Source organism: Clarias gariepinus, chromosome 21 (assembly GCF_024256425.1).
Source record: "Clarias gariepinus isolate MV-2021 ecotype Netherlands chromosome 21, CGAR_prim_01v2, whole genome shotgun sequence".
Classification (NCBI taxonomy): domain Eukaryota; kingdom Metazoa; phylum Chordata; class Actinopteri; order Siluriformes; family Clariidae; genus Clarias; species Clarias gariepinus.
The window spans coordinates 6873265-6900840 of NC_071120.1; the positions used below are offsets into that span (position 1 = coordinate 6873265).

Genomic DNA, 27576 nt, shown 5'->3' on the forward strand with positions numbered 1-27576 from the left:
AAAACAGTCTTATTATAATCTAATTTTACTATATTTTAAACTCTCGCACCAAAAGTATCAGATAAATTCTGAACTAATGTAGCAAAACAAGTATTAAATGTAGAAGCTATTTCACTAGGATCATTAATTAAAATTCCATTCATTTTCAGCTCATGTCCATTTTCCTGATTTTGCTCATTATCTTTCTTTGTTAATTTATTTATGTTGTTCCATATCAATTTACTATTTCCTTTTCCCTCTTTAATAATGTCCATAAAAACTTTGCTTTTGCTTTCCTTAGTTCAGTGACTACTTTATTACGAAGGTTTGTAAAAATTTGTCCCACAAGTGGCCATTAAACCATGGTAGGTTGCCCTTACCATTTTTAAAGGTTTTTTGTATATTTTTCTTTAATTCTGTTTATTGTGCCAATGAAGGAATCACAGGAGGCATCTATATCATCTGTGAATAAAACATCTCTCAATCAGTTTGACTTAATTCTTCCTTAAATGCATTCATGTCATATTTCCTTTTCCCATAGGAGTTTTTAATTATCTCTTGTTGATAAATAATCTGTTTTTTTTGTTAATTTCATTGCAATAAGAATCATATTATGATCTGACAAACCAGTAAGAAGATTAAAAGATTTTATAATTCTCTCAGGCTTGTTACTGAAAATACGATCAATTTGTGCTTTTAAGACGTTTGTTATTCGTGTGGGACCTATCTATTAATTGAGTCAGTTCAAACTTGTCTGTAAGTGTTTTTAGCTTTTTTCTAGTTGCTTTTTTAGCCCAATTTCAATTAAAATCACCCAGAAATATACATTCTTTCTTTGTGTCCAATAATTTAAGCAGGTTCTTAAAATGTTTATAAAATGTGACATTATATGACAGTGGTCTATACACATCGATCACATTAAATGACATCTGCTGAGAGAGAGTAATAGTAATGCCAACACATTCAAGTTCATTTACACATGTTAGATCAATTTGTTCGCATCTGATGTTATCTCTCACATACATAAGTAGCCCGCCGCCTTTTCCTTTATTTCTGTCCTTTCTGAAAACCTTGTAGCCAGGCATTATAAACGAGGCTACAGGTGACGATTTAGATGTTTCAGACAGACAGAGGAAGTCCAAGTTTGAGTCAATAAAAAGTTTTTCGAGTTGTTCCGATTTTGCTCTTACGCTACGAACGTTAAGGTGACCTCCGATGAGGCCCCTCGGCTTTGCGCGTGAGTCCCAAATGATTTTGAAATGCTGAACAGTTTGGAAGAGGCCGATGTAAATTATACACACAGTAAGTTAATCTTTGAACTAATACTTTTTGGCCACCCACACCACACCACACCCACAGAGAGAGAGAGAGAGAGAGAGAGAGAGAGAGAGAACACAGTTACTATATGCAGTCTGATATACAGTAATGCAGTGTGTCAGCCTCTCCACTACTAACAATAGTGAATATGGATATTAGTTTGCTTTTTGTAAGACCCAGATGTCAACAGTGACATGTAGGTCATTATTATGGTGATAAATATTAGATCTGAAGTCCCATCTAATCAGGGTGTTATTTCTCTGCCAGGGTTTGATTCACTGTGCATGAAAATAATGTAAAGAATGAGATAACAAAAAATATGACATTGTGTTTTTAATGGGTCCATCTGAAACTTTGACTGCAGTTCTGATCTTTTCTCTCACATGATTTCGCACATACTACTTGGCATTTTGTTTGGGAAGGGTTACTATATGTTTTAGTATAGAGGTAGAATGAAATATTTTACCAAATATTACAAAACACTTCCTAAGAGTACATTACATGCAATGGGAATAATTAGCAAAGTCTAATGCAACATTAACATTAACGTCCATCTACTTTGTCCAAATCCACACCTTGCACAAAGTTTAGTCAGAATAATAGATCCTTCTGAATAAACTGGTTTGTGCTAGGTGTGTCATTTTTTGGTCTTTGTGATCTTTAGACTTCTGTTTCACTTTCTGTGTTGACACTCCATTTGATACAACATTCTCTTGTTTGCTTAGTTCTGCGTCTTCACTTCTTGTATAATTCTCATGTTTAGCCGTTAACCAAGATGAGGTAGGTGCAAACTCCAAAAGACGATGTAAAGTGAAAATCCTAATTGTTTTCTGTCACACTGTGTGATTTTCTAAGTAAAACAGTCTTGGTTCTGTTGCTTCATGATGGTATTTAATTGCTTATGAAAAACTGAAAATGAAATTAAATCTGCAGGAAATGGACATCACTCATTCTTGGATGGAAGTCCTGCTGTTCCTCATGATTATTGTTCCTCAGATGTCAGCAAGTGAGTTTGATTGTTCATTCTTTATTATTTAAATAACAACGCTGTATTTTGTGCTTGCATATACATTACATGAACATGTTTAATTAAACCACAGAGAAAAGTTCATACTAATGTCAGTTAATTAGATTTGCACTTTTCAAATTTAACTCAGCTGTAATGTATTGGCATATATTTTAAATATATAAAACAAACTATTTACTACACTGTTTATGCAGGTAAAGCTGTATGTTGACACTCTGTATCCAATCTTTCTATGCCTGTAAGTTATTGGTGTCCACAGTCACAGTGGTGTGTACAACTTGTGTATAACTCCTTCCCCAACCCTGTCAAAGATGTTATTTAGAATTCTAACAAACAAATTCTATATATTTTTTATTGATAAGATGAGTTATGGTTAGAACTAGTGTTAGGAGTGGGGCAACAGTTTTATGCCAGGTAATCTTGGTTTATTTATTTTTTATTACATATATTAATACATACAAATTAACACATAAAAAACCAACACCAAGTGCAGCAAAGACAACACAAGAACAGAGAGAAAGAATAAACCATCTACAGTACAGTACATATATACAATAATTATCTGATGAAAATAGCAATGGTAAGAAATGGTAATGAATCAGTAAATAAAGCAATTGAGCCATGAACCTGTCCATAGCACAATCAGCAGCACCAGACAGGTCGACCCAAGACCTATTCTCACCCTGAGTCTACAGTCTAAAATAGCATTTAACAATTCATACTGCACCAGAATGACCAGACTGGTTTGGGCTGGGCTGATAATTCAGCTGAGCACTCTGCACTACTATAATGGGAAGAGAATCTCACCACGCACACCTCAACCTTGAGATGGTTGGGTCACAACAGTGGAAGACCATATCAGGCTTCAGCTCTCGAGACACAGCAACCAGCTCAAGCTAAATGCCCTTCATGATCTACCACTCACCATTTATTCAGGCTTAGTACTGACACTGACAGTGCCCAGGTTTGTCCAAGCCTCAGTGGGTGGTGGGGAGATTGGACCCAGACCACAGCATGACACTAACCACTTGCTTAATGGGGAACCTAGTAATTCTTGTCCAATTCAACAGTATTAGATAAGGGTGGACTTTTACTATTTTTTCCAATCCTTTTATTTTCTCCATCATCTCCACCTGTTAAAATATTCAGTCAGGTTGAACAACTTCTGAGCTAGTGTTAAAAAAAGAAAAAAATTACAATGACAAAATTTCTAACAACAATGCTGAAAGGAATAAAATGACCGTGAAAGAACTCACTAGAACAAAGAAATGGCTGCAGGGTTTATGTCAGTTAATATAAATACTGTATGTTCTGATCTTGCTAAAGCCACAAATGGCTTTCAGGCAGCACCTGGAATGGTATGCATACTGTGAAAAAAATATCATCAGGGTCTGAACAATGTGTTTTTTTTACGATTGACAAGGACAAACAAAGCTCATGTGTAACCTTTAAGGTAAATTTTAGATCAGTGTATAAATGATAGAATAAAATATTGTTTCATCAGAATTTATATAATCACAATTTTGCTCTTTATTTTACAGTCACACACACTCTTCAGTACCTCTACACTGCGCTTACACCAGGAATAAATGTCCCAGAGTTCACTGCTGTTGGTCTGGTGGATGGACAGCAGGCTGTTTACTATGACAGCAATATCAGGAAGACAATCCCAAAAACAGAATGGATCCTGAAGATTGGTGCTAATAATCCAGATTACTGGGAAGATCGGACACAGAGTATGCAGAGTGATCAGGAGGATCTCCAGAATCTTTTACATACAGTAATAAAATATGTTAATTACACTGAAGGTAAAGATAAACACATTTGTTACAGTGCTTGCATTCATTTTGTAGCTGTGGCCTAACTGGTTTTGTTTTATTTACAATGAGTTGCAAATTGCTTCAGTGTAAAAGTAACATATGAAACACTGTGCTCATGCTGTTATAGTAAAATAATTCTTTTAACTTCAGAATGGTAATTCTACCTCTTTTTTACACAATGCCAATGTAGCTTATTTTTCTATAACAGCACGTTACAGAGTGATGTATAGCTGTAAATAACAGGTACCTAACACACTGTTGTGTGTATACAGTGGGTACAGAGAAGAATTAATCCCCTTTCAAATCATTCACATTTCATTGTTTCACAACCTGAAAGGAAAACACAGAAAAAAAAGATTTTCCAGCTTGATTTACTCACACAGCATGCAAGTGAAAGGAAAAATAGCAACAGCTCTGAAACATAATAATAAAAATCTGGAATGAAAGAACGTGTGAAAGAATCCCAGAGGAGCTCTTGTAAACTTAATCAGGTTTAAATTATTACTATCTGGATCACTTGTGATCTCAAGAGATATGTTGAGGATCGTACCTGAATGCACAATACATCAAACCTTGAATCAAATGTGCTGCAGCAGCAGAATAACACACCAGGTGCCACTCCTTTCAGCTAAGAACAGCAAACTGAGGCTCACCAAAATTAGAGAAGACTTGAAAAACACTGAATGGCCTCATGAGTCCTGCTATCTGCTGGCAACAGCTTACTTGAGTATTGTTGCAGACCATGTCCATCCCTTTATGACCACAGGATAATGCACCATGTCTCAAAGCTAAAATGATCTCAAACTGGTTTCTTCAACATGAAAGTGAGGTCACTGTACTTACATGGTCTCCACAGTCACAAGATCTCAATCTAATAGAGCACCTTTGGGAAGTGGTGGGACAGGAGATTCACATCATGGATGTGCAAAAGACAAAACTGTTTGATGCTTTCCTAACAATATTGACTAAAATATCTAAGGAATGATTCCAACACCTTGCTGAACCTACAGCTTGTATGCCACAAAAAAAAAAAAAAAAAAAAAAAACTACTTTGTTCTAGCAAGGTGTACCTAATGAACTGGCAAGTAAGTGTATAATGTAGGATACATTCACTAAATAATGCTGGAGAAATTAAGTTTCTTTTTGTATTTTCATTTCAGGCTGTGAAGCAACAATGGCCAAGAAAGTGAATGATTTGAAATGATGATTTTTTTCCTATACCCACTGTGTGTTACTGCAGGAGTTCATACACTACAGAGGATGTACGGCTGTGAGCTTGATGATGACTGCACCACTAGGGGATACAATCAGGTTGGTTATGATGGAGAGGATTTCATCAGTCTGGATCTGAGGACTGGAACCTGGACTGCAGCTAATGATAAAGCTATGACCACAAAACAGAAGTGGGAGTCTACAGGAGCTGAGATTAAATACTGGAAGTACTACCTAGAGAAAGAGTGTTTTGAGTGGTTAAAGAAGTTTTTGTCTTATGGCAGAGAGACTTTGGAGAGAAGAGGTAAAACCAATGAATTATTGTGTCTGTGTGTGTATGTTACTATAACTGTCACATACAGACAGACATACAAACACATACAAAGACATCTGCATACTAATAAATCTGGCAGTGGTGTAATGTTTATGTCCTCATGTCTCTGCAGTTCGTCCCGAGGTGTCAGTGTTCCAAAAACACTCTCCTTCTCCAGAGGTGGTTTGTCATGCTACAGGTTTCTTCCCCAAAGCAGTGATAATCACCTGGCAGAAGGACGGAGAGGACGTGCATGGGGCCGTGGAGCTCAGAGAGACGTTACCCAACCAGGATGGAAGCTTCCAGAAGAGAATCATTCTGAAAGTCCCAGCTGAGGAGCTGCAGAAACACACCTACACCTGCGTGGTTCATCCCAGCGGGCGGCAGCAATGGCCGGGAGATCAACAAATATATACAGGTCAGAAAAATACTTTCCTATAAAACTAGAGATGTAGAGAATGAAAGATGATTTTTTTTTTGCTGCAGCAGATGATAAAGACTCTGTACTGATTGAACAGGTGGAGCACCAATTGCTATCATTGTGGCTGTCACAGCTCTCCTCACTCTTTCTGCTGTTGTGGCTGGAATTATGGTTTGGAAGAAGAAAAACTTTGGTAAGTGGAAAATGAAACGAAAGATGTGAGGTTTGCAGAGAATAGATTTAGGGAATCTCAGGCTAAACATTAATCTGATATTTGCACATCGCCTTGCAAAGTTTAAACTGAAACTGCAATTCAAAATTACAGAAAAAAAAAACTATACACGATTTAAAACATTACACAGTTCTTACACATTTGGTTGGTGTACATGGACAAGAGTCTGGTCACTGGACATCCAGCCTCTTTACACATGGGAAAAGAGAAAGAAACCTAAATGAACAAATGAATGAATTAATATGGTAATTGCTTATCATTTTATCTTTCTTTCAGATGACACATATGTTCCAGCCTTAAGCAGCCTCCATGCCTGTGAGTCTTTATAATCACAGGTCTCATTTCATCCACATTTTATTACTTTATTTCTCATATAATTTATCTGTCTGAGAAAATGAGGGAGTTGTTCCTTGTTGAAAATTTGTTTTTTATAATTTATATTAAATAAAACATGCTTACTGCATAAAAAATAAAAATAAATCTTTTTAAGAGAGAAGAGGAAGGAGGGTTGAGGAACCAATTTATAGATTAGATGTTGTACGGAGGAGGATGAAATGGCAGATATGAAGGCACATGCACATACACACACAGATGATGTTTTTCTGATGAAAAGTACCTGTTGTGCTTTGTAGAAGTTCGACTGGGTCTCGTCCAAAACCGCCCGTTGCTGTCTGCGGGGTCTGTGTTGTCAGAGTTTTTGTGTAGCAGCAGTGAGCTTCGTAGTACATTCAGGCACCTCAATTTGTTAATGTAATGTCTAATGTAAAGGGCAGTGGAAGCTCAGAGGGCTAAGGCTGAGTTACTGATCAGGAGGTTAGCGGTTCGATCCCCAGCTCCATGAGGTTGCCACTGTTGGGCCCTTTAGCAAGGTCCTTAACCCAATGGTGCTGTATCATGGCTGACCCTGTGCTCTGACCCCAGTAAACATACACACTTTGGGTCCGTGGCTACTTTACCAAAAAGTGGGCACAAAGTCAAAATGACCCAAAGAGCACAACAAATACTCATCAATGAGGTTCAAGATTTGAAGGCATCATTGGAACTGGCTAACATTTACATTTAGGCATTAGCAGACGCTCTCATCCAGAGCGACTTACAAAAAAAGTGCTTTAATCTGTGACCATGACTCTACAGTACATAAAACATTGTACAAGTAGTTCGTCCATGGCAGGACACCACAAAGGAAGCTGTTGCAAATTAAAAAGAACGTTGCTGCATGCCGGAAGTTTGCTAGAGAAAATTGACACATCATAGCGGTATTGGGACAATGTTTTGTGCACTGATGAAACTAAGATTTAACTATTTTTAAAAAGAACATGCACCACTACATCTGGTGTAAAAAGGACACTGCATATCACTATAAAAACATCATTCCAGCTGTTAAGTATAGGTTGAGGAAACGTCATCATTCGGGCATGCTTTGCTGCAACAGGGTGTGGCCAGCTTGCAGTCATAGAGGGGAAGATGAATTCCCAAACATATCAACAAAACATATCAACAAAAATTCAGCTAAAATTCAAGTTGGTTGATGCAACAGGACGATGACCCAAAACACCACAAAATTGGCCTTTTGGAGTGGGAAAGTTAGAGCCCAGACCTCAACCCAATAAAGATGCTATGGAATTGAAGAGAGCCGTATACGAGATGTCCAAAGCTGTTCTGCCTGGAACAATGGGCTAAAATTCCTCTTGAACAATGTGCAGGTCTGATCCACAGCTACAGGAAGTGCCTGGTTAAGTTTATTGCTGCTAAAAGGGGAACTGTCATGATTGCAGTATAAGGAAACAAACAAACAGGTTGAAAATCCAAAGGCAAATAAACAAACAAAATATAATCCTAACTGAAAAGGCTGAGAACCGGGGGAACTGAAAACGTCCCGACACTGCAAACACAGCTCAATCCTGGGGAGATAATAAACAGAATGAGTTGTTTTACACAAACATGGAGAAACACAACTGTGGACAGACAGGGAGCTACGGGTTTGACTGGCTTAAGTAGGGGAACACCCGGTTCAGTCACAGGTGCACTTAGTTTGATTAAGTGAAACATGTACACACATAGACACACTAGAGGGAGACAAACCAGCGGCTCAGGAGTCCGAAGAACCAGATCTTATTCCCTGGGACCGAGATGGTACTGTACAGGTGTGACAGGGACAGTTAATAATTTCTAAGGTTCACTTACTTTTTCCACTACCATTTTGGATGTTAAATGGGTGTGTTCTATAAAGACATATTGTAAAAAATCTGATTTTTTATTTTTGTGTTTTTATTATTTTAGGCACATTATTTTTGTCAATACTCATGACCCAAATGAAGATCAGATAACATTTTATGACAAATTAATGCAGTAAACCATGAAATTCCAAAAGGTTCACATACTTTTTCTTACCACTGTATAATTTTTTTTTATAAATACAACTGCATTGTTAATTATTTACATTCTGGAAAAATTAAAGCCCATCTACTGTACCACTGTTTAAAAACAAAATTTTTAGCTTTGTACTAGCTTTTGTTTTAGTTAGGGCTGGTTAGGGCTCAAAACCACTTGCAAGTTGAGGATGAGCCAAGATCAGGTCAATGTAAGGTGATGTTTTATTAAAATGAAAACAAGATCAAATCATAAGGAAAAAAAACTAAAACTATCTTATTGTTTTCGAGGCTGAGATTTTACTTTTGGCTTCGTTAGGGTGTTTTCTAGGAAGGAGTCATTTGGTATTGGGCCTTTGTAATGTTGTCCTTATCATAAGGTTATTCAATAAATACCATTAGAGTCAAAATATTAATGTGCATGCAAACAAAGTGAATTTGTTAGTTCTGACCCGGCAATCAGGCTGGACATTAGAGGTATTAATCATGGTGATAATAAGTGTTATAATAAATGTTAATTACAGTAACTGTCAGTCACAGTATGGGTGAAAGTAGGTCTGTCCGATCCACCGTATTAAGAAGAAAGCAGAAGCCTGCCAAAACCCACATTCAAAATCAGTCACAGACGCACAAGAAAACACATCTGATAACGTTATGTCATCTTATAAAACACTTACTTTATTTAATAATATTGAATAATTGCTTCTACAGTAAGTCATTCATAATTGTCTCAGAACTGTCCATTATAGCTAATGGAAAGATAACTAGCGTCTAAAACAGGGCTGAATCCCAAATCATTTTCTAACCCCTGATCAAGGGCACTACTTTGTGTGTGGAATAAGTGATTATACACCTTACATAGTACACTACCTTTCCATTTTATGCTTTTTGGGATTCAACCCTGGAACCCAGAAGGTAGTTAAAGGAGCCCATATTCTAAAATGTGTTAAGTGATAATATAAAGAGAAATTAAGGAGATTTACAGGACTGTCCAACCTTCATGGTTTATTCTCCTCACATTTTGACTTCATAGTACCAGGAAGAATTTAAAAATAATTTTACTACTGTTAGTAACACAGTCGGTCGCCACTCTGCCAGTATTCCAATAAATGGAATTTGTGGAACTTTTGTATATAAGTAATCTCACACTTAAGGTATTGTTGACTACTGTTTTGCTGGCTATGAGTGCGACTATGATGCCTTCGGCATTTGGGCTGTGCCTATGACTGTCTCACACCCATGCTGAACCAGCACAACAACAAAACCTTGAGGGTGATATTTCTTATATCCCGTATCCTGTTTCAAGAGTTTAGCTATTAATCTGAAAACATGAATGCAGTAGTGGTCTCTTTACAGTGCATTTGAGTATAGCCATAATTATAATCCAGGTACAGTATATATATACTGTACCCGGATTATATATCAATTTGGTATATATTTGGTATATATTGGTTTATACCAAACCAATACGCTATAATGGTGTATATATATATATATATATATATACAGTATATATATATATATATATATATATATACACACCATTATAGCGTATTGGTTTGGTTTGGCAGTTTCATTTGTTGGGTTACATCTCGAGTTAATGTATTAATCTTGAGTAAACTTCAGCAAGCTTTTAAGTTATCTCTAGTTATGCTCATGTCTGACCACATTTCTTCTAAGTAGTTGACAGTTTAGGCACTGTTCTTCCAGGTTATATTAATGTGTTGGACAGTTTTTACCCCAATTCCAATCATTTTAGCAATCTCCTTAGTTTGTTCTATGCCCGATGCAGAAAATTTATTTGACTTCTGAGTTTAATCAGTTGTTGCAGCTAAAACACATTAATCAATACAGTAATTACCAAGTCAAAGCCTATCATTAAAACTATATATTTCATGACTGTTTTAAAATGTTAAATAAAACAGAAACATGTTGAAACACCACACCATGTGTCTATTATGTGCATCATGTGTTAAATGTTGATAACTGCTTTAAATTTGTTGTTACAGAAACCTAGCTTCAGTTGCTTGCTTTCCTTGCCAAACAAAGTATTGTGACTCAGTCAAGTGATTTGATTAATTTGATGAAAGAGTCTTCATAAAGAAAAATACTTTTTGTTCAACAGAACATAGAATAATATTCCCTCAAACAATATGAGTAAAGGTGAAGTAAAAAAAGAAACAAAACCACAGCTACCAATTAAACAAAGCCACACTCACCAGGTATGCTCATAACCTAAAACTAGTGCAAGTTACAAAAGGCATAATTGCTTGTTATTTGATAGTGTTCTTCTAAGTGGCCTAAAATTCTTAAAGTGATGCAATTTTGGTCCTACTTTTAGGAGTAGGAGTAAGAGCAATTGATTAACATTCTTATACCTACACCAAAATGTAGGAGAGTTCTAGAGTTAACTAACTGCTTTGGGATTGTGATGACATGCGCATGGAGAAGAAAGGTTTTAATAATCTTAAATGGCATAGAATAGAATAGAATACATTTTGTGACATCTTATGTGGTCATTTAGTTTGGAGTAATATTTGATGAGAAGTTTGACTTTGACTTGAGTAATAGAGTTGTGTACTATGTCCATCTCTGTCTGAAAGTGGAAGGGAAGCGAAGCAGCAGGGGTACTCTTTGCAGAGAAAAAATCTTGATCTTTGCTTGCGATCACCCAAGAAGACCCAATTACTGTATGAAAGGTCCTTTATAGTTTGTTTTGATATTTAGAAAAACCTTTACATACTGTAGCAAGAAAAATGTTGCGTTCATTTAAAAAAAGACAAAAATCCAAACTTTGACAAAACACACACACTGATAATTAATCTAAATTTAATGATGATAAAATACTGTATTGTATGTGACTTTTTTCCATCTGCTCATTTGGACAATACTAATAGCCCTAATTAACTAAGAAAAGTCCACGAAATGCTATATACAGTGCCTTGCAAAAATATTCATACCCCTTGAACTTTTGTCACATTACAACCACAAACGTCAATGTATTTTTTGGGATTTTATGTGATAGACCAACACAAAGTAGCACATACAGTAATTGTGAAGTGGAAATATATATATATATATATGGCTTTGCTGGCTTTGCTGATCTAGAGAGTGAAGTTTTTGACCATTCTTCTCTGAATAATAGCTTAAGCTCAGTCTGATTGTAGGGAGAGCATCTGTGAATTTTTAAATTTTCAAGTCTTGCCACAGATTTTTAATTGGATTTCGGTCTGTACTTTGACTAGACTATTCTAACACATAAATATGCTTTGATCTAAACTACCCCATTGTAGCTCTGGGTGTATTTTTAGAGTCATTGTACTGTTGGAAGATTAACCTCCATCCCCAGTCTCAAGTCTTGCAGACTCTAACAGGTTTTCTTTTTAAGATTGCCCTGTATTTGGTTTCATTCATCTTCCCTTCAACTCTGACCAGATTCCTGCTGAAGAAAAGCATCCCCACAACATGATGCTGTCACCACAATGGTCCACGGTATTAGTTTTCCATTACACATAGTGTTTTGCGTCTCATCTGACCAGAGCATCTTCTTCATCTTCTTTCACATGTTGCTGTGTCTTCCACATGGCTTGTCACAAACTGCAGACAGGACTTCTTATATCTTTCTTTTAGCAATTTCTTGCCCCTCTTTCATAAAGTCCAGATTTGTGGAGTGCACCACTTATAGTTGTCCTGTGGACATGTTCTTCCACTTGAGCTGCAGATCTCTGCAGCTCCTTCAGAGTGGGCCTCTTGGCTGCTTCTCTGATTAATGCTCTCTGTCTGATTAATTGCCCGGCCTGTCAGTTTAGGTGGGCGACCATGTCTTAGTAGGTTTGCAGTCATTGCAGTAGGTTACTCATTCCATATTCTATAAAACATCATAAAACAACATATAATGATAAGCGGAAACACACCAGCCTCACATATATAACGCTAACTGTTTAAGATGCCTATTAGCTAAACATATTTTATTTAAATTTAATCCATTAATAAATACTTATCCACAATAAAGGGTCCACAAAACGGCAATCTTCACCTCCCTAGTTCAGTTTAAAAGGTTCAGTCCAGGAGGGGTTGGAGAGTCTTATAAAATCATGTTAAGCAAATTGCTGGCTCAACTTGAGGTTTTTAGTTTATTAAGTCTGTGTCTACTAAGTTCTCAAGAACACAATGTTACCAGTTGAACCAATTACCGCACAGTCGTGCAAGTGCTCAGCTAACAAATGTTCAAGAAAAACCCTAAATATGTAACAGTTAAAGAGGAATGGTGCTTCAATACTCAGTAAGTTAAGAGATATAAAAACTGTGAGTCACTAATGCTCTCCTATGAATGTTATATCAGTTAACTAATTTGAATGAAAACCGAATTTAGTAAATACACAGTTAATATAAAACACCACTCCAAGCATGTAGTTACTCCTCAGAATGCGAAAGTAAAGGCCTCAAAAATATCAAACTCTTCTAAATATGAAACAATACAGCATGTGGCTTTTACCTTTACAGTATATAGCCTTATTAATATATTTAGCTTTGATCATATCTAGTCATTCTGTGGAATATATTTACTATATCTTTGTCTTTACAAGACTTCTCTTATTTTCTTTACCCAAAGCTCTGCAGTAGAAGATTGGGTCAGAGGGGTGATGGATGGCTTTTTGGAGCTACTGGAGGAGCATGAACAAGCTGTTTAGGCTGCTGTAGTTCTTAAGGGCCTGGGTGACGTGCAAAAGCTTTAAAATACATGTTTGGTCAGGTCTGTGCTCTAAATTGCATTCCAAAAGGACTGGACATACAGTACACCTATGAAGCCTATGAAGAGACATTCCCCTCAGATTCACATTCTGAGCAAAAAACTTTTGTTTCCATAGACTCTTTTGACACATTGGGTGGAAAAGTGGTTCATCTTTTCATAGTTTTTTAAAAATGGTTATGATATTGTAATATAAAAGAATCAGAAAGATACCGATAAGCATCTGGTGTATAGTGGTATTTTATTGACCTTTACATTTAGGCATTTTGGCAGACGCTCTTATCCAGAGCGACTTACATTTTTTATCTCATTACACATCTGAGCAGTTGAGGGTTAAGGGCCTTGCTCAAGGGCCCAACAGTGGCAACTTGGTGGTTGTGGGGTTTGAACCTGGGATCTTCTAAACCATAGTCCAATGCCTTAACCACTGAGCTACCACTGACCCCACCTTTAAGCAAAATAGAACCTGTATTTTCTTGTTTTATGCAAATATCTGTTAACTTTAACTAGTTTTGAAAAAATAAAGTTTTTTTTTTAATTAATGTGTGTTAATTGTTAGGCCAACTTGTTTTATAGAAAAGCATTCACTTGAGCCAATTACATCAATGGTCTAAAATGGGAGACAACTTGCCTTTTTTGTGTAGATGAAAAGTTTGGCTAAGTCAACTCTAGAGAAATATAATTAATTGAGCCAACAACCAATATTACTTGAGCTGACTTTAATATTTGGATTACAGGTTGAGTCAGCTTAAGATATTAAACTGGGTACACGTTGTGTCAACTAAACAGCAATGTGAAATATTTTTTGAGGCTGACAAATTAAACTTAAAATTTTGACTAAACTTAAAAAAGATGTCCAACTTGTTATTAAACACTAAGCCACCTTGTCGCCCAAATGATTTCAGATATTTTATATTCACTTAATATTGTAGTAAATATAAAACAGATTTATTATGTAATCTCAGTCATTTGGGACCAGGTCTTTAGAGGTAAAAGATCTTATGGTGAGATGTCTTCTTTATATAAAAGGCTTAGAACAGTCTTCCAAAATGTCTTCAGTCTTTTTAGACATTACACACACTTTACGTACTTGACTTACTATGAATCATTTTTTTTTTTACGTAAGCTCTTCCCAGAGAAATTAACTAGTACAGCAGGTTATACAGGTTACACCTACAGTACATCAAGTTACTCCTACTTGTCATGTGAGTGGAAAGTTAGTCGTCAGCAGAAGGGTGAACAAGTAGGATATCAATGACTTTAATGATGTGTGAGATGAGGTAAGTTCTGCTTTTTATCTGTTTGTAAATTAGATTTTTAAAGCAGTGTATATCTAATTTATAAAGTGCAGTAAGGTAAAAAAAAAATAATAATATAATTGCATTAACTTACAATCTGAATTTCAGAAAAGTTGGGATATTTTTGGATGTAAATTTGAATAAAATTAAAACTAAAATCATATGAACCAATACATTATTCACAAGAGAACATAGATAACATAACTTAACATAACTTTTATCCACTAAATGAGCTCAGTTTAAATTTGATGCCTGCTACAGGGTTTAAAAAAGGTGGCACGGGGGAACAAAGGGCTGAAAAGCAAGGAATTTTTTAAAAGATTCTGCTGGGAAAAGATGTAGCATCAGTAACAACTGTGATTAGCTATAAAAGGATGTCTTAGAGAGGTAGAGTCTCTCAGAAGTAAAGATGGGCAGAGGCTCTCCAATCTGTGAAATAGTGCATAAAAAGTTTGTGGAATATTTCAAAAACAATGTTCCTAAACCAAATTGCACAAGCTTTTCAAATCTCATCATCTACATTGCATAACATCATCAAAAGATTCAGAGAAACTGAAGAAATCTCTGCGCGTAAGAGACAAGGCTAAAGACTTTTGTTGGATGCCCGTGCTCTTCGGGCCCTCAGACGACATTGCATCACTTATCGGCATGATTGTGTCATTGACATTACTAGAATGTCCAGGAATACTTCCAGAAACCACTGTCAGTAAACACAATCCGCCATGACATCTGCAGATGCCAACTAAAGCCCTATCATGCAAAAAGGAAGCCATATGGAACACGGTCCAGGAGCTCTATCGTGTCCTTTGAGCCAAGGCTCATTTAAAATGGACTCTTTCAAAGTGGAAAAGTGTTCTATAGTCAGACGAGTCCAGCTTTGACATTCTTGTTGGAAATCCCGGATGCCAGTTTTGGAAGGCACTTTGAATGCTAAAAGGTACATACTGTAAAGATTTTAGTCTATTTCAGAGAAGGCCTTGTATATTTCAGCAGGACAATGCAAAACCACATACTGCAGCTGTTACAACAGCAAGGCTTTGTAGTACAAGAGTTTGGGTGCCGAATTGTCCTGCCTGCAGTCCAGATCTTTCACCTATAGAAAACATTTGGCACATTAAACAAAAAAAATACATCAAAGGTGAACATAAACCTGGAAACCTATATCAGGCAAGACTGGGGGCAATTTCGAACATCAAAACTCCATAAACACATAACCTTAATGCCCAGACATCTTCAAACTGTTTTGAAAAGAAAAGGGGATGCTACACCATGATAAACATACCTTCTGACTATTTTGAGAACTGTAGTAGGCATCAAATTTGAAATGAGCTTATTTTGTGCATAAAATTGTAAAAAAATTCTCATTTTAAACATTTGTTATGTTCTCTATGTTCTATTGTAAATAAAATATTGGATGATGTAAAACCTAAGCCAATATTATTTCCGGAATTCAGGTTGAAGAATATATGAGAGTCTTACTTTTTCATTTAAATTATGGGGAAAAAAATAATGTACTATTTGTAAGATGCATGGTTTATATATTGGCACACAGGCAAACACAGGCATAGCGGTAGAACAGACACTTGTCTGGTGTAATGGACATTTAAACTGACTCTTACTTTAAATCTAATTGCTGATTATCCCGAATATACGATTGTAAATGATGGATTTTTTCTCCATTGATGACACGGGCATATTCGAAGATTACAATACCATGATTAATCAGGGTCAGATTGTAAAAGAGTGGTTTAGGGAGCATGATACTGTACCTTAATCCCATCGAGTCCAGACCTTAACCCCATTGGGAATCTTTGCAATATAAGTGGGAAGGATTTACGGTGGTCCATTTAACATCATCAATGCAAGATCTTGGAGAGAAATTAATGCGACTCTGGATGGAAATAAATGTTAGGACATCAAATTGGTGCCATAGCTGTATTAAAGTCAAAAGATGGCCCAACAAAATATTACTCTCACTCACTCATCTTCTATACCGCTTTATTCTGTATTCAGGGTCACAGGGGGCCTGGAGCCTATCCCAGGAGACTTAGGGCACAAGGCATAATACACCCTGGACAGGGTGCCAATCCATCTCAGGGCACACAGACATAAACTCACTTACACACTCATTCACACACTACAGGCAATTTGAAAACGCAAATTAGCCTAATCTGCATGTCTTTGGACTGTGAAAGGAAACTGGAGTACTCTAAGAAAACCCACCGAGCACCAGGAGAACATGCAAACTCCATCCACACAGAGATGGGAATCGAGCCTGGCCCGGAATCAAACCCAGCGCCAGTGCTAACCACTACACCAATGTGCCGCCTCAACAAAATATTAAAGTTTGTGATTTTTTTTGGGGTGGGAAGTGTATTTATCAAATGACTTTGTCCCTTGTGACCTACATAATTCCTCTGGTGGCAACAAAACATGCCCTTGTGCTAGTTTAAACAAGGTAGGAACAAGAACTGAACCAAGCTAATCCCTGAGTGTGTCAGGGATAACCCTGAGTACTCTGCAGCCATGAGCCTGTTTCTTGTGTTCTGAATTTGGACTTTTATGTTAACATTAGCTCCGAACTTCAGATAGCTCCAAAATTTATACTTGTTTTGTTCCACATCTGTTTTGTGTATCGCTATTTGCTCTTGTGATACCCTGATCATGAGCCTGCTATTGTTTCGATTTATGCTGTTTTTAAAGTCTTAACATCTGCGCTTATGCCATTCCTGCAGTACAATTTCCTAATAGATGGCGATGGCTTTCCAGCCAATACTTAAACAGAAAGGTTCGATCTAGTGGACAATGTTTATAGCTAATAGACCCTGACATTGCAAGCAGTATAATTATTATAGATATATACAATTGAAACCAGATATTTGCATACACTTCAAAAGAAAACACACCAAAAAAAATTTCAACTTTAATTTTTCAAAAGAAATTCATCAATATCAGATCAATAAATATTAACTTTTTTTTGTATTTGTTAAATGTCAAAATCAAGCGAGGGGGAATTACGTAATCAAAATTCGTAATCACTTTCATCAAAGTCAGAAATATACATACTGTACACTAAGTATAGGGTCTTTAAACAACAAAAACTCCAGATGATTTCATTCTGAGCTTAAGAAGCCTTTGATAGATTAATTGATTCCATTTGAGTTAATTGGTGGCACACCTGTGGATGCATATAAAGGCACACCTCAAACACAGTGCCTCTTTCCTTGACATCATGGATAATCAAGAGTAATCAACCAAGACATCAGGAAAAAGAATTGTGGCCCTCCACAAATGTGGCTCATTCTTAGGTGCAATTTCCAGATGCCTGAAGGTCCAACGTTCATCCGTTCAGACAATAATACAAGTATAAGTATTGTACCGCTCAGGAAGAAGACGGATTCCCGAAGTCCCAGAGAGGAAAGTTTTTTGGTATTAAATGTGCAAATCAACCCAAGGACAACAGCAAAAGACCTTGTGAAGATGCTGGCGAAACTGGTAAGACAGTGTCATTATCCACTGTAAAATGAGTCCTGTACCACCATGAGCTGAAAGGTTACTCTGAGAGGAGAAAGCCATTAATTTAAAACCACCATAAAAAATCCAGACTACAGTTTGCAACTGCACATGGGGACAAAAATCTTAATTTCTGGAGACGTGTCCTGTAGTTTGACGATACAAAAATTTAACTGTTCGGCCATAATGATAAACGATATACAGTATTTGGAGGAAAATCGGCAAAGCTTTGAAGCCTCAGAACATCACCCCGACTGTGAAGTATGGGGGTGGTAGTATAATGTTGTGGAGCTGCTTTGCTACAGAAGGGAATGGTGCACTAGACAAAATAGATGGCATCATGAGAAAAAAAATTATGTGGATATAAATAGTATGAAATGAAGACTGATCAGACAGCTCTGAGTCCGAATCCGGCTGAAGTTATGTCTTCTCCATCCGAGTCACAAGGACTTCACTCAGGATCATTTCCAAGGCCTGCCAAGTGGTGAGTCTTCGCTGCATTTTCTTTCCTTGGAGAGGAGGTTCGTCACCACAGAATTCTTGAGAGCACTGAAGTAGTAGGCTATGTGCAGTGAGATTTTATCCACCTCAGCACAAAAGGAAGTTCTCTCTCCCTCCCCCACACAAACAAACAGGCCACCAAACGGTCCCCCCCCCCTGCAGATTACTTAGGTAATGACCTAATTTACACATGAATTGATGCTAAAAAACTAGCCAAGTTAGCAGAGTCTTGGCTAAAGGAGGGTTAGAAAAGTCTGTGACTTCTAGTGTTACGCAACATCTAAAGACATCAGCCAGGATGTTAAAGCTTGGGTGCAAATGCGTCTTCCAAACAGACAATGATCCCAAGCATACCTCCAGATTAGTTGCAAAGTTGCTTAAGGACAACAAAGTCAAGGTATTGGAGTGGGCATCGCAAAACCCTGATCTCAATCCCATAGAAAATTTGTAGGCGGCACTGAAAAGGTGAGTGCAAGCAAGAAGGCCTGCAACCCTGACCCAGTTACACCAGTGCTATCAAGAGGAGTGGGCCAAAATTCCACCAAACTTTTGTAGAAAGCTTGTGGACGGATACCTGAAACATCTGGCCCAAGTAAAAAAAGTTTCCAGGCAATTCTACCAAATACTTATGAAGTATATGTATATTTTTGACTTTTATGAAAGTGATAAAATAAATGTTTTTTTTTCCTTGCAAAAAAATATGTTTATATTTCTTGATATAAAACAGAAAAAGACTTAATGTTTGACAGTAAAGAAAAAATATTTTGTTTGTGTTTTTTTTTTTCTAAAGTGTATGTAAATATCTGGTTTTAACTGTAGCTGTAAGTAATATTGCATTCATCCTTGATGGTTGTCAGTTTGACTTTTAAAAAATCTCAAATAGGGACATCCTTACACTCTGTCATAAGCAATACCACTGCACTAACAGAGGTCAGGATAAGCACAGTTATTTCAATTTGTCTATTTACAGGACTAATTTGGAATAGGTTTTTGAATTTGTTTTCCCCTGAGTGTCATGAGTCTGGGACTATGGGCTGATGGTGTAGCCGTGGGCTTAAAGAGGCGGGCATAAACGCAGAGGTCCTTTTCAAAAGGAAGAGTCTTTTATTAACAAAAAATAACTAAACACAGTGGAACTAAACAAACAAAATACTGGCCCAGTAAACATAACACACAAGGGTTCAGGAAACAAAACACACACACAGGAATACAGGGAATAGACATACTGGGGTTCTGGGAACCCATCACGGTTAACTGGCGCTTAGTGATGGAACCTCGGCTTTCTAACACAGGCAGACATTTTGGCTCTAATACCTAAGACACATACATAGGCTCTAACGCCTGAGACAAACGACGAACATGAGCGGACTTCACACACACACACACACACACCTGCTCCTATGAGCGGACTTCACACACACACACACACACACACACACACACACACACCTGCTCCTATGAGCGGGCTTCACACACACACACACACCTGCTCCTGTGAGCGGACTTCACACACACACACACACACACACACACACACACACACCTGCTCCTATGAGCGGACTTCACACACACACACACACACACACACACACACACACACACACACCTGCTCCTATGAGCGGACTTCACACACACACACACACACACATCTGCTCCTATGAGCGGACTTCACACACACACACACACACACACACACACCTTCTCCTATGAGCGGACTTCACACACACACACACACACACACACACACACACACACCTGCTCCTATGAGCGGACTTCACACACACACACACACACACACACACACACACACACACACACACACACACACCTGCTCCTATGAGCGGACTACACACACACACACACACACACACACACACCTGCTCCTATGAGCGGACTACACACACACACACACACACACACACACACACACACACACACACCTGCTCCTATGAGCGGACTTCACACACACACACACACACACACACCTGCTCCTATGAGCGGACTTCACACACACACACACACACACACACACACACCTGCTCCTATGAGCGGACTACACACACACACACACACACACACACACCTGCTCCTATGAGCGGGCTTCACACACACACACACACACACACACACCTTCTCCTATGAGCGGACTTCACACACACACACACACACACCTTCTCCTATGAGCGGACTTCACACACACACACACACACACACACACACACACACCTGGGCTAAGCTTAAAAAATATTTTAGCATGGGATGTGATTGTACTGTAGTAGAGAAGACTGGCCTTTTATTGGCCCATTTTTATTTATCTCATCAAAAAAAAAATGTTATCTATATTATAGATTTCATTCCTAATCCTAAAATTAATGTGTAACAACTATAGATAGATACATTGCAATAATTGTAAATGTAATAAATGTAGATGCAGAAAACATGATGTTACACTACATTTCCTTTAAAACCTTTCCATATTCTAGTCTAATAGTGCAGTAATAGAAATATTGTTGCTTTCTTACTGTTTTTCACCTCACAAAGAAGAATTGCAATAAATCTGGTATTTATTTACTTGCATACATTACCCATCCAAAAGTACTGGAACAGCAAGAATAATTTGTTGGTTTGTTTGTTTTTGCTATACACTTAAAGACATTCACATTTGATATCAAAACATGACTGAGATGACAGATAAGAATTTAAGATCTAATTTCCTGATATTTACATCTTGAGGTGTAAATATATAAATAAAACTAAATAAAATTAGGACATGGCACCTTAGATGGTGAAACATAAAATCTTCTAAAATATACAGATCTCAACAAAAACAGATTGTCTTAAAGTAAAGTAAACACAGAGGAAATTGCATTCTTCTTTCGTGATGCCTTTCTAGGTTCATGGTACAGCTATTTTTCGTTGCTTTTTTTTTAAGGAAGTATGCTTGCCCCATACACCGCACAAACATGCAGTCATTAGTTTATGTAACTGAAATATGCAGGATGTCCCAAAAAGTCTATACATGGGGAAGTTTAACTTTAACTTAAAGTAACTTTATTTACACAACATTCTGGATATGATTGCAGTTTCTTTGTAGACCCATATGTAGGCGTCTTTCACATTTTTGCTAAATTGGCACATCGTGTATAACAGCGTTTTTAGAATATAAAAAAAATTATTTATATATATATATATATATATATATATATAAATATATTGTGGCGGGGCGGCGGCTGACGACCAGCATTGCCTTGCGGGGATGTCGGTGTGTTCACCATGATGGGGAAAGGTGTTTGGGTTAGTGGCTTCGGCCCTGTTTGTGTGTGTGTGTGTGTGTGTGACGTGTGAAATGTGCTCCGGTTAAGGTTGAAGCTGAATTGGATGCAGGCTCCTGAGTGAAGGTGCTGCTCATGCCATACCTGCTGTGTGCTTAATAAAGTACTCCCAGCCATTGCATTGGGCAGCAAATAAGCTCACTCGTCTCTCTAGCATTCTTTCCGGCGTAAAAACGCGTGTGTGTGTGTGTGTGTTCTAAATTAAAATAATAAATAAAAATAAAGTTCCCTACTTCCCTGAAGTAACGCGAGCATCTTCTTGGTGAGTGGTGCGCCTGCGCGCACCTGCATTTCGCTCTTCGCTCAGGTGTCCACGTGTCTGCCGTTGCCACACCTGCCAGCCGGCAAAGTGCAGCGCAGCGCGGATCTCATTACAGCTTCTTCCTGTAAAGTGCAGCCTGATTATCTGGGAGGTTTATATAACTTTATATAAAGTACAGTTACAGAGATGAAGGTCTGCACTATATGTGGCGTTTTAAATTCTTTTTTAATCCTGCTGGGTTTTGGAGGTGGAACTTCCTCAGGTGAGTTGGCTAACGCTAATGCTAAAATCTTAACTGTACATTTGTTACGGTAGTCAAAACAGCTAACTTCGGGATTAATGAACGTTTAAAGATGTATGGCCTGCTTTGTGAACGTGCGCGCGCGCGCGCGCGTGTGTGTATATGCGCTACCTTAACACATTTAATCTGCTAAAAATAAAACAGTTTGGCTTGTTGTTACTTGCCGCATGGTAGCGTTTGGACGGATTTACACATCTGTTACACATTAATGCTCGCTAATGTGGTTACTTCTATATCTTGCGGCCCGAAAAGGTTTTTCTCACACACTCAGTGACAGATCTGCTATTTTACATTTTAAAACGCAGTTTTTGCTTCATGCGGGTCAAACGAGGACGAGACAGAAAAAAAAAAATCATTAATTTCAGCTTAGAGTTACGAGGTCGAAAGACAAGGACCAGATACGTACAGAGACCTTTGTAGGAGCTCAAAGTTAAAGAGGCGCTCCTGAAACAAAACCATACACCATTTACAGCATAACCTGTTGAAATAAGTGGTGGACAGTAATGATGATATAAAATAACTGAAGTGTGATAATTTAATCATCATTGTTGTAACATTAAGGTCACTGAAATAAAAATAATTTAGGTATTGAAATATAATAATGTAATGCCATCAAGTCACATTTTGTTTGTTTGTTTGTTTTGACTATGACAGCCATCATTATGTGGCATGTTGTTTGGTTGCCCTTCATATTAACTCACTTATCTTCTATACTGCTTTATCCTGTATTCAGGGTCGTGGGCTTAGGGCACGAGGCAGGGTACACCATGGACAGGGTGGCAATCCATCGCAGGGCATACACACACCCACTTATTTACACACTACGCACAATTTGGGAACGCCAATTAGTCTAACCTGCATATCTTTGAACTGTGGGAGGAAACCGGAGTACCCGGAGGAAACCCACCAAGCACGGGAAGAACATGCAAACTCCATGCACACAGAATTCGAGCCTGGCCGGGAATCAAACCCGGTCCCAGGAAGTGCAAGGCGACAGTCTTTCAGCCACTTTCACAGCCAATTTTCCCAAGTTCTCCCACACCACCTCATTTCTCCGATTCTAGAATTTTGTAAGTGTAATGGGGGGACAATGAATCGGACAAAATTAGAAATACATAATGGCTTAGAAAACATTAAGCATGACTTACAAAATCTTGAGCAATGCCCTGTGCGCTAATAACCGCAGTAAAGTTGGTTTTATATTGGACATTCACCGCACATTCAAGATTATATCATCTGTTTATCAACCACGGTATCAGAGTGGGCTAAAGTGATTCCCAAATCTATTGGGATGTTTATCGCAGCAGACATGAGGCCATACTCTGTTCTGGAAAACTAAGGATTTATTTTCCGTGTGGACGAAATACCCACTTCAGCATGAACTTTACAAACAGGATAAAATCCTATACCCTTATTGGATGCATCCTCTACTGTGATCACCACTGACCGGTTGGACATCAAGGTCTACAGACAGATACGGTGACTGCTCACTACATCATAGCAGAGTGGGAGATGCAAATCCGGCGCAACAGACACGCCCCCTCTACGAGAGTCATGCAAACACAAATCTAGCGCAGTGATAGAAACGGTAGTGAAAGTTAAAGAGGCATAATGCATGTAGCAATATTCCAGTCACAATAGATAATACCAGAAACCAAGTAAATGCAGTGACAGAAGCTGGACTGGGACCAAAGATATCTTGCTTTGCGCAGGAGATAAATGTAGCATGCCAGTGTAAATACCCTCACATTGCAAAGATAGCGAGACTCTACCTTGCTGTGCCTGCCACTTCAGTTCCTATAGTGAGAGTGTGTTCTCCACTGCTCGTGACATAGTGACTGTTAAGAGGTCTACTCTGCGTCCAGAGAATGTGGACATCCTCTCTTAAAAAAAAAAAAAAAAAACACAATATTATAATGAGTATTATATTATAATGATTTTTTTTTCTTACATGCTACACTACACTTCAACAACTAAGTATTGAATATTTTATTTTAAAATTTGATCTAGTTGACTGGTTATTTCTTATTTTATTTGGTTAAAATTAAAAGTTGCTGGCCTTTTTGCTGATCCGAAAAATGATCCGAACCGTGATTTTTGTGATCCATTCCACCACTAATATACACTACTCACAATAAGTTAGGGATATTGTTATTTACATAAGTGCTTTTCCTATTTGCTCTGAATTTGAATGAAATAAGTAAAAGTTTCCTTAGATATTACTAATAATGTATGGGAAGAAACACCATTTTCATTAGTTTAATATTTATTACCCCAAAAATTTAGACAATAACAGGGATAGCTCAAAAAACAAAAATTTACAATGTTAGTAGCGGGTGTTTCCACCATTTGCCGCAATGACAGCTGGACAGCGAAGTCTCATGCTCCTCACTAGCTTTATGATGGTGTTCTGAGGCAATGCGTTCCCTCTTACACAAGTGCTACACGCAGTCCTGCCAGGTCACGTGGGTGTGGGGTACGATCATCCAGTCTTTGCTTCAACTGATCCCAGATGTGCTCTATGGGGTTCAGGTCTTGATGGCCATACCATATGAGGCACTCCAACTTCCTGAAGTCGAGCTGTGACAATTCTGCCACGATGTGGTGGAGCATAATCATCCATGAACAGAAAGTTCTATGATGTCTCTGAGGTAAGAACGTGCAGGGACTGAGCCATGTACAATAACCAAATCTGTTTTGTGCTGACTGGTGATGCCTGCCCAGACTGTTGAACTTCCCTCACCAAAGCAAACTCTGGGGACCATGTTGACCTCCAGCATCGCTGACGACAATCATTTCTGTCAAATGTGACCCGACCACTGTTGCATTGTCCAAGTCACATGGTCTTGTGCACACACTTTGCAAACGTTCACGGCGGTGTCTTGGTGTCAGTGGAGTCACCTGCAACGGTCGTCTGGTATTCAAGCCAAAGCGGTGGAGTCGGTTGCGAATGGTTTGTCTGAAAACCCTACAGTAGTACCCCTCGCATCTCGTAAACGGGCCTGCAGCTGTGTGGCAGTTGCATAACGATGTCTGAGTGCATAGGTCCTTAGGTACTGGTCATTGTTGCGGTCTGTCACTCGTGGGGTTCCACTTCTGGGACTGTCATGAATTCTGCCAGTAGTTCTGTGTCTTGATGCAAGTATGCTGATGACACTTTGAGACACACCAAGTTTACGAGCAACATCTGACTGCCTGCCACCGTCCTGAAGGCGCGTCATGGCCAGGTGGCGCTGCTCGTACGTTAAGTGACGTCGGCTTTTTAAATGTTGAACTTGGAATAACTAACTGACAATACCAGCTTTTTATACTTACAGAATGTTGAAATTGATGTGACATTGAAAAAGGTTGTCTTTTGGGATTGGCCCCAATATAAGGCACACCTGTACACATGAAAAACACAAAGTGAGGTGGGTGTGTCTATCACCCCAATACAATTGCCTCCCTATCCCAAAAATGTCTGAAGTGAAACAAACACTGTATGTATGACATCCACTAGGTCTCTCACAATATCCCTAACTTTTTATGAGTAGTGTATATGTGTGTGTATCTTTCTATCATTAGAAACCAGGTCTCAGTTATGTACTCTTTATTTTTACAGATTGGAAGATTCTCTACAACGTCACACTAAGGACAAATTTAACTGAACTCATTGCTGTCGTTAAGGTGGACAATGCCCTGTTTTTCCGCTATCCTGCTAACAACACAGAGAAGAAAAGGGCGGATTTGTGGAAAAGTAGGGTACAGCATGTGAAGGGCCATCAGGGGGACTTAAACTCCTTTTTGCATCCAATAATGAAAGACTTTCATCACACTGGGGGTGAGATTTGAAGAGCTCCTAAATGTCATGCTTTTGAATTGATTAAAAACTATTAAAATAATTCCATCTAATTTATTCATATAGATTGACTTGAAATACTGTCCTGCAAGTACATAATTTTAATAATGTATATTGAACCATATCAAGAAAAAAACTAACAAATCAGGCAGCTTGCACTTTTTTGTAAATATTGGCGTGTGTGTGTCTGTGTGTGTGTTCAGGATCCCTTCAGTTGTTGATTTCCTGTGATGAAGATGATGTCAACCTCACTAGAGCATATATGAAGTTCATCAGCGGCAACAGTTTCATCACTTTTCATTTAAAAAATGAAAGCTGGACTATGTCTGATGATCAAGCTGCAGTAATAAGGAGGAGTTTGGATCCTGAATATGCTCAGAATGCAAAGGACATCCTGCAGAAGGAGTGTGTATATTGGGATGAGCAGAATAGCAGAGAAAATCATGAGAGGAAAGGTAGAGTGTGTGATCTGCCCTGTTACTGTTACTGACAGACAGATGCCTCCAGCTAATTTTTCATGTTCAGTACTCAAATGTGTGTAATTTTATTTTTTATTTTTTTCGTAGATAATCATACACTACAAAACATCACTGCCATCCCATCAGGATGGACTTCCACAGTTAATGAGAAGACTAAAAAGCAGTTTTCCAGCAGCATCACCGAAAAACCTGATGATGGTAAGACAGAAGGTGGAAAAGTGTTTATGAGAGTCTGATTTGTAACCGTCTGCAGAATAAGATGTAAATGAGAACCTGGCATGTGAAAAGTAAATAAGAAATAAAACATGCCATGCTGTTATAGGAAAAAAAAAATCAACACTAGGATAGTGTGATGGAGCTGAGTTACTGTTACCACCCAAACGTTGCTTATTTACCTTTAACAGTGTGTCTTATTCCTCTTATACTATAGCAATTCCCCAGTGATTGCAAGCTTTAATTTGTAAATAAAACATACTCTTATTCATTAATGGTTACATGTGATGGTACAAAAAAGAAACTAATATTGGCCACAATGTTTTTTAATGTATTGATGCAGCAGATAATATAGAGTTTGTGCTGGTTCGACAGGTGGAGAATCAGATGGAGCAGTGA

General features: G+C 38.1%; 1 protein-coding gene across 1 annotated transcript; it reads left to right on the forward strand.

Moving 5' to 3' along the window:
• The first annotated feature begins 2232 nt into the window (after window positions 1-2232).
• LOC128509762 (major histocompatibility complex class I-related gene protein-like) lies at window positions 2233-27576 on the forward strand. The gene is made up of 9 exons (XM_053481596.1): window positions 2233-2302; window positions 3865-4131; window positions 5384-5659; window positions 5802-6086; window positions 6187-6282; window positions 26249-26383; window positions 26689-26940; window positions 27052-27162; window positions 27521-27576. Exons 1-9 carry the CDS (start codon window positions 2233-2235, stop codon window positions 27574-27576), a joined length of 1548 nt encoding a protein of 515 aa, XP_053337571.1.

Excerpts from the sequence above, each read along its gene's own strand:
- LOC128509762 (XM_053481596.1), top strand. The coding sequence starts at position 2,233 with ATGGACATCACTCATTCTTGGATGGAAGTCCTGCTGTTCCTCATGATT. Across the intron at positions 26,384-26,688 it reads AAGGGCGGATTTGTGGAAAA|GATCCCTTCAGTTGTTGATT; the intron begins GTAGGGTACAGC and ends GTGTGTGTTCAG. Across the intron at positions 26,941-27,051 it reads AGAAAATCATGAGAGGAAAG|ATAATCATACACTACAAAAC; the intron begins GTAGAGTGTGTG and ends TTTTTTTCGTAG.